This window comes from Malaya genurostris, chromosome 2, assembly GCF_030247185.1.
Source record: "Malaya genurostris strain Urasoe2022 chromosome 2, Malgen_1.1, whole genome shotgun sequence".
Lineage (NCBI taxonomy): Eukaryota > Metazoa > Arthropoda > Insecta > Diptera > Culicidae > Malaya > Malaya genurostris.
The window spans coordinates 7852489-7864755 of NC_080571.1; the positions used below are offsets into that span (position 1 = coordinate 7852489).

General features: G+C 38.7%; 1 protein-coding gene across 1 annotated transcript; it reads right to left on the reverse strand.

Annotated features, from left to right (window-relative positions):
• Positions 1 to 1234: 1234 nt before the first annotated feature.
• Positions 1235 to 2352, reverse strand: LOC131432287 (trypsin-3-like). The gene is made up of 3 exons (XM_058598477.1): positions 2244 to 2352; positions 1693 to 2177; positions 1235 to 1628 (listed from the first exon to the last, which is right to left on the reverse strand). The coding sequence occupies exons 1-3, from the start codon at positions 2293 to 2295 to the stop codon at positions 1341 to 1343; spliced, it is 825 nt and encodes a 274-aa protein (XP_058454460.1). The 5' UTR covers positions 2296 to 2352; the 3' UTR covers positions 1235 to 1340.
• Between the last annotated feature and the right edge of the window lie 9915 nt (positions 2353 to 12267).

A 12267-nucleotide genomic window follows, 5' to 3' on the forward strand; every position in this document is an offset into this window, starting at 1 on the left:
CTTCAAGTCTTCAAGTCTTCAAGTCTTCAAGTCTTCAAGTCTTCAAGTCTTCAAGTCTTCAAGTCTTCAAGTCTTCAAGTCTTCAAGTCTTCAAGTCTTCAAGTCTTCAAGTCTTCAAGTCTTCAAGTCTTCAAGTCTTCAAGTCTTCAAGTCTTCAAGTCTTCAAGTCTTCAAGTCTTCAAGTCTTCAAGTCTTCAAGTCTTCAAGTCTTCAAGTCTTCAAGTCTTCAAGTCTTCAAGTCTTCAAGTCTTCAAGTCTTCAAGTCTTCAAGTCTTCAAGTCTTCAAGTCTTCAAGTCTTCAAGTCTTCAAGTCTTCAAGTCTTCAAGTCTTCAAGTCTTCAAGTTTTCAAGTCTTCAAGTCTTCAAGTCTTCAAGTCTTCAAGCCTTCAAGTCTTCAAGTCTTCAAGTCTTCAAGTCTTTAAGTCTTCAAGTCTCCAAGTCTTCAAGTCTTCAAGTCTTCAAGTCTTCAAGTCTTAGAGTCTTCAAGTCTTCAAGTCTTCAAGTCTTCAAGTCTTCAAGTCTTCAAGTCTTCAAGTCTTCAAGTCTTCAAGTCTTCAAGTCTTCAAGTCTTCAAGTCTTCAAGTCTTCAAGTCTTCAAGTCTTCAAGTCTTCAAGTCTTCAAGTCTTCAAGTCTTCAAGTCTTCAAGTCTTCAAGTCTTCAAGTCTTCAAGTCTTCAAGTCTTCAAGTCTTCAAGTCTTCAAGTCTTCAAGTCTTCAAGTCTTCAAGTCTTCAAGTCTTCAAGTCTTCAAGTCTTCAAGTCTTCAAGTCTTCAAGTCTTCAAGTCTTCAAGTCTTCAAGTCTTCAAGTCTTCAAGTCTTCAAGTCTTCAAGTCTTCAAGTCTTCAAGTCTTCAAGTCTTCAAGTCTTCAAGTCTTCAAGTCTTCAAGTCTTCAAGTCTTCAAGTCTTCAAGTCTTCAAGTCTTCAAGTCTTCAAGTCTTCAAGTCTTCAAGTCTTCAAGTCTTCAAGTCTTCAAGTCTTCAAGTCTTCAAGTCTTCAAGTCTTCAAGTCTTCAAGTCTTCAAGTCTTCAAGTCTTCAAGTCTTCAAGTCTTCAAGTCTTCAAGTCTTCAAGTCTTCAAATCTTCAAGTCTTCAAGTCTTCAAGTCTTCAAGTCTTCAAGTCTTCAAGTCTTCAAGTCTTCAAGTCTTCAAGTCTTCAAGTCTTCAAGTCTTAATGTCTTCAAGTCTTCATATCCAAGTTCAAGTTCAACTCCAAGTTCTAGTCCAAGCCGAAGTCTTCACAGTTCTTCAATGTTTAAACTTTTGTTCAAACCTGCATATATAAAATTTCATTTTTATTTTGAAAGCTTAAAAATTTAGGCAAAAATGAGTCCATATCGATCTATCTCATATTCTCCTTGATCCACTCTACGAAATTCGGTACCGTCGTAAAAACGGCCGGTTTCTTTTCCATGCCGCACGGGATTGTTCCCCAGGACGCGACTCCCACGAGGACAGATTTGCCGCGTTTTTCGTCAAACTGCGTCAACGGGCCACCGGAGTCACCGGAACAAACGCTACGGGATCCGTCTTCCGGTCCGGCACAAGTGTTAGAAAGCACATCCGGTGAACCTTCCTGAAACCAGTATTTGTAGCACGTTTTGAAGTCTACTATCGGTAAAACTGCTTTCTGTAAATACGAATATAAATTTTATATCGAACAATTCTACTAGGATTGATATATCTTGAGGTACCCGTAGTTTATCCGGATACATTGGCCGCTCGGTTGTAGACGTAGAACCCCACCCGGAAGCGGTACAATTGCCAGAGAACTGTTGATACTGTTTCGGAAGGGCGATTGTCGAAACATTCTCGTTCATTTCGAATGGTTTATCAACCTGAATCAGTCCAATATCGAACGGACAAACGCCGCCGCAGTACCTTGGATGAATGTTGAACTTGACAATGCGTCTTCTTTGTTCGTCACCCTCATCCCGCGTGGTGTCGTGTTCTCCTGCCACCGCTTCAATCCAGCCACGTTTTGTATAGCGCACTCGGCAGTGGGCAGCCGTTACGATCCAGTTCCGATTGAGCAGAGACCCACCGCAGAAGTGAATTGGCCGTCGGGTGATGTTGGGACCTAGGTTCCACTGAAGCGATATTTGGTAGGGGAACTCGTGGCGATTGGCAACCATACCACCGACGATTTTATCCTCACTGGGATCCGGTTCGGCATGAGCTGAAGGTGTAAATAAATTAAGAAAATTGACATTTTGTTTGGATAATTAAAAAATAAATCCTATACCGTAGGAAATCACACAACTAATCAAACAACATGCCCATAAAATCGATACCATCTCGAAAAAATCTAACAGATGTACACTTTTTTCCAACTTCGAGCGCTTTGAAATCGCGTCCCGGCAAAACTGCACCGTTAGACCCGGTCTGAGTCCTATTTATAGGGTTCAGTTAGGCTTTAGCCGATTCCAGCAGCTAGTGCTGCTAGGCACCAACCAAAAACAAGTATTGCACACACAAAGAATGGGTCAACTGTAAGTATTTGCATGCTAAATCTTGTGGTCACCGCGAACGGCAACCCAGTCGGTCCCGTTACGAAGATGCACGGATCTTTGGGACAATCTAACTCTCACTAGTGCGCTCTCCTGTCGCGATCAGGCTTTAATAACAGTCTCGGTATGAATTTTCTTCACCAACGCGCTGAGACAACCGAAGGAAAAAGAAAATTGCGAAGAAAATCATTGCATCGTCTAGCTCTCCCTCTGCTCGATTGCAAATACTAGTACCAAATGCGAGTTGGGGATGGGGGTCCAGCGATGTGTAAATCTGGCCCGCCAACCGGGAAAATGCCTACCGTCCCGTATGGGCGTTTGGTAGCGGCGTGAGGTGAAAAACCGCACCAGACTTGCGGAACGCGCGCTCGTTCGTAGTATGTCTTGGCGGCGATTGGATTGTGGCGCTTCTATGATGTGATGTGGGGCCAGACAGACAGATAGACCGATCCCCATGCGGACAGAAGAACCTCCTGCGAGCCATGGTCTGCTGCTACCCGGGGACGATTTACGAAATATCGAGAAAAATAAGGAGTGAAACGTGTCTGTCTCCCCGCGGTCTAGACGATGCCGACCTTGGATGGGGGCTTGGATGCGGATTATTCGATAAGTTCGAAAACAACAAAAAAAAAACGTTTCTCCATATCTTCGTGTACAACAGAACAAATTAATAAATTGCACCACGAGAACAGTTCGGACGAAATTTGGGAATCCTACACATGTGACAGAAAACAAGAAAAAATATTCATAGTAACCGTTGCGTAATTATGCTGTTTCAGTTTTCTACATTTTCTTCAAAAATTTCACCGTCCCTCACAGGAACGGAGAACTTTGTGAGGGAGAAAATCCACCGGCGACCTTGTGAAGGCATGTAGCCGCGCTTTCGTTCGCGGTTCGGGCGGGGTTTGATGAGATCCGCGCAGGTGCGGCCTTTTGGTGGTCATCGTAGGTGGCTGGGCCGACAGAGGGAAACAAAGCCAATAACAAAACAACAAACAGTTGATGGTACCACGACGGAGCTGTCGGAGTGAAAAAGCGGAAGCGAAACAACGGTGTGGATTAGTTTCACTTGCTGTGCGATGTGAAGAGTCGTTCATACACGAAAAAAACTTTGTTTGAAATTTCAGCTGGGAATCTCCACTGAAAATGATAAAATATATTATATTGAACTAACGTCGAAAATGAAACATATATTTTTCAACAGAGGGTTTTTATAGCATAAGATTATCACCTTCCACATTTATTTTCGACTATGAACCGTTTTTCTTGGGCAAAATAGAACAATACCTGACGACATATTGAATAATAATTATATAATCACAATAGTTTGGGTCCCGGCTCATTGTTCCATTCCAGGCAATGAAAGAGCCTATATTTTAGCCTAACGTGGTGCTATTGAGGGTTGAAATTTATGAGAGACCGATTACTTTCAACGAATTCTATAGCGCGTCTCGCCAAAGAACACTTGGTAACCGGCAAACTTCTTGGGATAAAGATGATCTGGGTCGGTTAATTTTATTTTATGTTAGACTCTTTTCTCTTCCATGAGTTCAACCAATAGCCATCTACATTACACAGAAAAAATAAAGAGATTTAAACGACATGTAATTCAATGATACTTTGAAATAGACTTCAATTGAATCAAAAGTTTGATTGAAAACCATCATTGACGTAAAAGTAGATTAGAATGGCTTGATGTTTCAATGGATCATACAACATATTTTAATATGTGCATGAAAATATATGTAAATATTTTTATCTATGTATATTGAATAAGAGTGATGAACTGATACAAACAAACCTGAAATAGTTATAAGATCATGTACAAAATATATGTATTTTATTTAATGTAATTTATAATAGCAAATCGCTGGATAAAAACAGTGTTTAGATTGGATCAGGGTCATTTCGCCGAAAGCCGTTTCGCCGAAAGGGTCATTTCGCCGAATGACATTTCGCCGAATGGGTCACTTCGCCGATTCCTGCAATTGTCTTAATATTATAATTGGAATTGATTTAAAATTAAAACAAATGAATGATACTACGTTAACGCCCGTTTTGTTGACCTACAATTGTACTTCTTGAATAAATATTGATTCTTGTACTCTTGAATAAAGATGAACTTCTGAGCGGAGTTCCCAAGGAACCTTGTTGACTATTAGCCACTAAGCATCAAAGCAATTGCATAGGTGTATTTTTCGTTTCCTAAGTGAAAAAAAAGTACGGGTGTGTAATTTCAGAGACATAACTGGATGTCGTGAATACGAATAAAACTAACACGATTTCTTTACACTTTCGAATTCGAATTGATAGGTGATCGATTGCGTGAATTACAAAAGTTTACTCCTTTTCACTACTAAAATTTTAAACGATTTTTAACGTCGGTTATCTTATTTCGGATTTGCATATTTCATTGAAAGAAACTATCAAGGTGCTGTACAGGATTCATTTCTGCCTTTTAGAAGGACCAAATTGTGGAATTCTCAACGATATTTAGCACAGTTCGCAACATTTTTCTCGAACGATTTTCGCACAGCGAAAAGTGCACGAAGCAAATCAAATTATTTTGGATTTTCACTAAACTGATGATTTCTACCTTCGATTTGCAAAGAAGTAATCTTAATAGTTCTTTAGATAACATTTAGAGCTATTAGAACGGCTGATTTTATATAATGTTGTTGTTGATGTTGTTTTCTTTCTCTCCAATGCAAACCACCAGCAGCTGATGCAATCGTTTTTGCTTGAATTGAAACTAGCGTACAAACCGACACATTCGCTCGCAGTGCCAAATTATGCGAAACTGGTTTAATGCGTCTTCTCGCCTTGACGACCGGAAGGCAAATAAGAACTAAGACCTGATCGTTTGAGGTTTTTAACCACGCAGAAGGTGCGCTCTCGCCCCGACGTCTGCTTCCATCCAACGTACAAGAAGAAATGATCGATTTTCGACCACTGTTCCCCTTTTATAACGTTCAGTTGAAGATATGTGCCTGACTACCTCAAAATCGTCGTCCTTGCGCGAAAAACCCAAGCAAAAGTCCGCGTTGTTTTAAAATTTTCAGAAAACCTAATTTTTGATTTGTTTGTGGTTATCTCACACTGTTCAAAATATTATCCTAAATTCCTGATCATATTTTTGATGAAATAGTGAAAGAATTATGTTGCTGTCATTAATACAAGTCGAGCTATTCACAATTAAGTTCTGCCCATACTTCCATATGGCTAATTTTGAAAAGGCGCCCCATAGTAAAGTAAGTCGTATTCACGACAATATCTAATGCGGCTTCGCCACATCGATTTGATCATGTGCTGTCCGACCTCGCTACCGCTCGTTCGGACCTAACTAAAGCAGAGAAACCTAGTTTTGAGTAGACCGGGCAATCGAGGCGGGTACAGGTTCGTATGCAAGAGGCCGCCGCTTCCAACGGCGGATCGGCGGCCAATTCATCTTGGCTTCGGTTATGTGGCTGCACCACATCAGTTATACAGGAGGCAGAATATCACAAAAAATAATAATATAATGAATTCTAAATTACCCTTTCGGCGAAATGTTCCTTTCGGTGAAATGACCCTATCGGCGAAATAATCCTTTCGGCGAAACGACTTACGGCGAAATGGCTTTCGGCGAAGTGACCCGCTCCCGTTTAGATTAACTAATGAATACCAACATACTTATATGATATTCGAAATGTATTAGGTTTAAAAATTTATTGTATTGATGCCACAGCGAAGAAAAACTTATGTATATTGCCTATAAAATAAAAGTATTTATGGAAAAACCTATTTTAATCCACCTAGTGGTGTAATGATGTCTTTCTCATATTACTCATTACATCATAAATATAACCGTGAAATTCGCAAAAACAACTGTTTATTGAATAGAAATAGAAAAATTTGTTCGGACCTAATCTCACAAACTCTACAAATCCTACCTGTAGTTCCGGAACCGAAAATAGTATCCACAACAAATTAAGGAATTCCGTATGAAACTAAGACTTTTCTTTTGAACCTATAAGTTTGTGAAAATCGATTTGGCCATCTCCAAGAAAAGTGAGTGAGATCCTTTTTGCAGTTTTTAACCACTATTTTCCACTTATCACACTTTAGTTCCGGAACCGGAAGTCGAATCAAGATAAAATGATAGGATATTATAAGACCTTTCATTTGAATCTTAGTTTGCGAAAAACGGTTGAGTTGTTCCAGAGATAATTGAGTGTAAACTTTTTCAAAAATTTTCACATATTACCATATAACTCCGGAACCGGAAGTCACATTCAAATGAAATTCTATAGCAAGCTATGGGACCACAATACCTTTTTTGTTAATTTTAGTTTGTGAAAATCGGTTCAGCCATCTCTGAAAAAAGTGAGTGCATATTTTTTTCATGTTTTGGTACTCCGGAACCGGAAGTCGGAGCGGAATACCCACGCACACGGACGGACACACATACACACACAGACATTTGCTCAGTTCGTCGAGCTGAGTCGAATGGTATATGACATTCGGCTCTCTGGGCCTCGGTTAAAAAGTCGATTTTCACAGTGATTGCACAGCCTTTCTAAATGAGAAAGGCAAAAAAGATTTTCGACTACAAATTAACCTGTATAGTTTACAAAAAATAAATAAATGTGTTTCCGAAGAACATACTGATACAACACCGCAGCAGCGCAGTACGACAGGTGTTTTGCGCAATAAACAAACTTCTACATAATCACTACTATCAAAAAGAACTCAAACGAAACACTTCAATTTATTTTTTTATCAGACTCTTCCATAGATGTCGGGGAAAGTTGAGTACGATTCAGACAGACAAATAACCTCCGTCTCCGTCACCGTCAATATTACTTGAATTCATACTTATGGAGACATTCACGACACGTGTGAACTTTCCGGTAAAATAAGTATTAAGCTACTCAGCAAAAAATTATGAAATTTACAGGTGACGCAAATCTGCATATGACACAATTTATAAAAACGTAATTTGCAAAATGACTGAATTTTACAAGAATGATTGGAATATATGTCAAACATAACCCACTTTCCAAGCAAGCGTGTAATTTTACATGTTTTAGCTCTGAAAAATGTGTCAGAACGCATTGAACATGTGTTAGAACAACTGTAAAAATGAATCATTTTTGACGCATGAATATGTCGGTCTCAAAAGACTTAAATTTACACGATTGTTTCTAGGTGTGTAAATTTAATGGACGCTGACATTGCAGAGACGATGACGGAATGGGACGGACGGTCCGAATCGCACTTTAATCATTTTGACAAGTGTATGCCTAGGATTTGCTATAAGCAAGCGATGTGTCTAGATTCATCTTCAAACTTTGTGATGAAATATGTACACTGGCAGAATTTCGATTCTTCGTATAAGCAAAATGAGTCAGGATTTTTGGAAAAGATTATATTTTCATGTTATGATAATACATTATGATAAAACATTCTCGTAATATAACTATTTTGACTAATTTTGTGGAAATTTAAGTGTAACGCACCTTACATTGATGGGTACAACTTCAGGGGTATTACTATAACGATGGTCTTCCCCTTTCAGTATACATTTTGATGTTTTTAAACAAAACCTTCGGAAAAAAATAAATTGATACAAAATGCAACGATGATCGATTGTTTAACGTATGATTCCAATATTTTTTGGAATTTCTTTACTTTAACTTATGTCAGCAAAAAAGCGAATTTTTCTTAAGCTCTTCAATTTTTATTGAACCAATCTATCTGAATCATTTCAAACATTGAAATATCGCGTTTTTTTGAAAAACATTGTATGCACCCGCTTAGGGTTTCGTTTATTGTTCCGAATATGCTTTCCTACTTTTTTGCACGCAGATATTGGAGAATACACTCAAACGAATTGCTTAATAAATCGTGTGAATTGATCCTCATAAAGACATATTGTATATAAAAACGCGTTACATCGTCTTATGCATACGCTAGTAATATATACCCTGACCAATTTGCAAAGAAAAATATAACCATTTTGTTGTGAACTGGTCCGGAAGAAGTTGCCTTCACATATTTTTTTACTTGAGACCTTTTAAATAAACTATATAAATAAAATGTGTATTGAAAAATTTTTTGGTCTACCGATTCAGCCGGTGCTGGCATCTCTAGCATAGCCTATAAATTAGCAACTTCGAGTCTAATTCAGAGATTTTTCACCCCTTCAAATAACGGTTTGAAATTTCAAGCACTCTTCAACCTGAAATTCCGGGACAGGAAGTCGGTGCCCTTATTATTTGGCAATTAACAAGATCTGCAGAAGAGGGGAATCATACCACGATTTGAAAGTTAAAATGCTCCTATTTAAATCTTAATATTCAGAAACCCACTCTAATTAATTAAAATTAAAAATTGTTCACTTATGAACCGATAACTCCGGGATGGGAAGTTAGATCCGAATAAAATTCAATAGAATTCTATGAAATCGTTTCAGTCATCTCTGAAGAAATTGAGAACATTATTTCATTTTTTTGCATGTATTGTCCCATTACTCCAGAACCAGAAGTCAGATTTGAATAAATATAAGCTATAAGCCTTTCCATATGATTCTAGGTTTGTGAAAATCGAGATCGTCGAGATAATCAAGTGCATATTTTTGTCACACACATATCAACATTTTCTGATCTCTTTCGCAGAGATTGCATGGCTTTCGTATAAATTCAAATCTATTTTTTCCGGGGGATATGCACCGCCTAAATTCGAAAACTCGCATCAAATGTTTGAGAGATACATGAATCGTCGAAATCTGGTTTTATCTAAAAAATGGTTTCTTTGAAAAATCAAAAAAATACCGGAGAGGCCACTTCGAGACCTGATCTCAACGTTTTCTCTTAGACAAAAAAAAAAGTCGCCAAACTTTAAAAATTCGCAAGTTTTTCAAAATTCGCATAAAAAAACGAGACTAGAACAGATAAATCTACAATGTGATAGTTTGAGAATCAACGTAGAAGCAATTGTGTTATTTTGCTATTTAATTGTATTTGATTTAATTTAAATTCAAACGCCATATCTTTTTGCCTTTCTCTATAGAAAGGTATTAGAATTGCTGGAAAAACCGACTTTCGAACGGAGCCTCGGAGACCCATAGTGTTATATACCATTCGACTCAGTTCGTCGAGATCGGAAAATGTCTGTGTGTGTGTGTGTGTGTGTGTGTGTATGTGTGTGTGTGTGTATGTGTGTGTGTGTGTATGTGTGTGCACTTTTCGAAGATATTTGAACGCGCTCAATTTTCTCAGAGATGGCTGAACCGATTTGAACAAACTTGGGCTCGTTTGAAAGCTACTGTCGGGCCATTGATCAAGTTCGAAGATCAAATGGCTGTGATTTTTGGTTCAGGAGATATGATTCTATAAGTGACGTAACCGACAAAAAGCGTTGTATTTGAACGCGCTCAATTTTCTCAGAGATGGCTGAACCGATTTGAACAAACTTGGGCTCGTTTGAAAGCTACTGTCGGGCCATTGATCAAGTTCGAAGATCAAATGGCTGTGATTTTTGGTTCCGGAGATATGATTCTATAAGTGACGTAACCGACAAAAAGCGTTGTATTTGAACGCGCTCAATTTTCTCAGAGATGGCTGATCCGATTTCAACAAACTTGGGCTCGTTTGAAAGCTACTGTCGTGCCATTGATCAAGTTCGAAGATCAAATGGTTGTGACTTTTGGTTCCAGAAATATGATTGTATAAGTGACGTAACCGACAAAACACGTTGATTTTTACCGCTCTTGTATATATAAGGGTGCCAAAATTTTGGGATCAACTCTATTTTCGTAAAGTTCTAGTGCTCAAAAGTTTAAGCACCTCGAAAAAAGCCTTCATGCAAAATTTGACCTAAATCGGACATGCTTAAGGGGTGCTGCCCGGTGGTAAAGGTTTGACAATTATCGATCTTGAAAAAGCACCATAGGGGGGAGTACATGAAATTTCCAAAATAAAAAATTTTTTTTGATGCCAAAACTCTTAAAACTGCATAAAACATCGAAATTTAGTGTTATCCCGAAAAAATTTTTTTTTGAAAAAATCAACTTTCTGGGACTTAGAAAAATTTTCATATTTTTTCTAAGTCCCAAAAAGTCGACTTTTTCAAAAAAATTTTTTTTCGAGATGACACTAAATCTCGACGTTTCATGCAATTCTAAGCCTTTTGGCATCAAAAATTTTTTTTCGATTTCGAAAATTTCATGTACTCCCTCCTATGGTGATTTTTCAAGATATATGAAAATTCCACTAAGTGGACTAAGAAGGGTTTTGCCTTTCTCTATAGAAAGGTATTAGAATTGCTGGAAAAACCGACTTTCGAACGGAGCCTCGGAGACCCATAGTGTTATATACCATTCGACTCAGCTCGACGAGATCGGAAAATGTCTGTGTGTGTGTGTATGTGTGTGTGTATGTGTGTGCACTTTTCGAAGATATTTGAACGCGCTCAATTTTCTCAGAGATGGCTCAACCGATTTTAACAAACTTGGGCTCGTTTGAAAGCTACTATCGGGGCATTGATCAAGTTCGAAGTAAAAATGGCTGTGACTTTTGGTTCCGGAGATATGATTGTATAAGTGACGTAACCGACAAAAAGCGTTGTATTTGAACGCGCTCAATTTTCTCAGAGATGGCTGAACCGATTTGAACAAACTTGGACTCGTTTGAAAGCTACTGACGGGCCATTGATCAAGTTCGAAGATCAAATGGCTGTGAGTTTTGGTTCCGGAGATATGATTGTATAAGTGACGTAACCGACAAAAATCGTGCTATTTGAACGCGCTCAATTTTCTCAGAGATGGCTGATCCGATTTTAACAAACTTGGGCTCGTTTGAAAGCTACTGTCGGGCCGTTGATCAAGTTCGAAGATCAAATGGTTGTGACTTTTGGTTCCGGAGATATGATTGTATAAGTGACGTAACCGACAAAAAGCGTTGTATTTGAACGCGCTCAATTTTCTCAGAGATGGCTGAACCGATTTGAACAAACTTGGGCTCGTTTGAAAGGTACTATCGGGCCATTGATCAAGTTCGAAGATAAAATGGCTGTGACTTTTGGTTCCGGAGATATGATTGTATAAGTGACGTAACCGACAAAAAGCGTTGTATTTGAACGCGCTCAATTTTCTCAGAGATGGCTGAACCGATTTGAACAAACTTGGACTCGTTTGAAAGCTACTGGCGGGCCATTGATCAAGTTCGAAGATCAAATGGCTGTGAGTTTTGGTTCCGGAGATATGATTGTATAAGTGACGTAACCGACAAAAATCGTGCTATTTGAACGCGCTCAATTTTCTCAGAGATGGCTGAACCGATTTGAACAAACTTGGGCTCGTTTGAAAGCTACTGTCGGGCCATTGATCAAGTTCGAAGATCAAATGGCTGTGACTTTTGGTTTCGGAGATATGATTGTATAAGTGACGTAACTGACAAAAGGCGTTGTATTTGAACGCGCTCAATTTTCTCAGAGATGGCTGAACCGATTTTAACAAACTTGGGCTCGTTTGAAAGGTACTATCGGGCCATTGATCAAGTTCGAAGATCAAATGGCTGTGACTTTTGGTTCCGGAGATATGATTGTATAAGTGACGTAACCGACAAAAAGCGTTGTATTTGAACGCGCTCAATTTTCTCAGAGATAACTGAACCGATTTTAACAAACTTGGGCTCGTTTGAAAGCTACTGTCGGGCCATTGATCAAGTTCGAAGATCAAATGGTTGTGACTTTTGGTTCCAGATATATGATGGTATA

Excerpts from the sequence above, each read along its gene's own strand:
- LOC131432287 (XM_058598477.1), bottom strand. The coding sequence starts at position 2,295 with ATGGTATCGATTTTATGGGCATGTTGTTTGATTAGTTGTGTGATTTCC. Across the intron at positions 2,178-2,243 it reads TAGTTGTGTGATTTCCTACG|CTCATGCCGAACCGGATCCC; the intron begins GTATAGGATTTA and ends TTACACCTTCAG. Across the intron at positions 1,629-1,692 it reads TGTATCCGGATAAACTACGG|AAAGCAGTTTTACCGATAGT; the intron begins GTACCTCAAGAT and ends TCGTATTTACAG.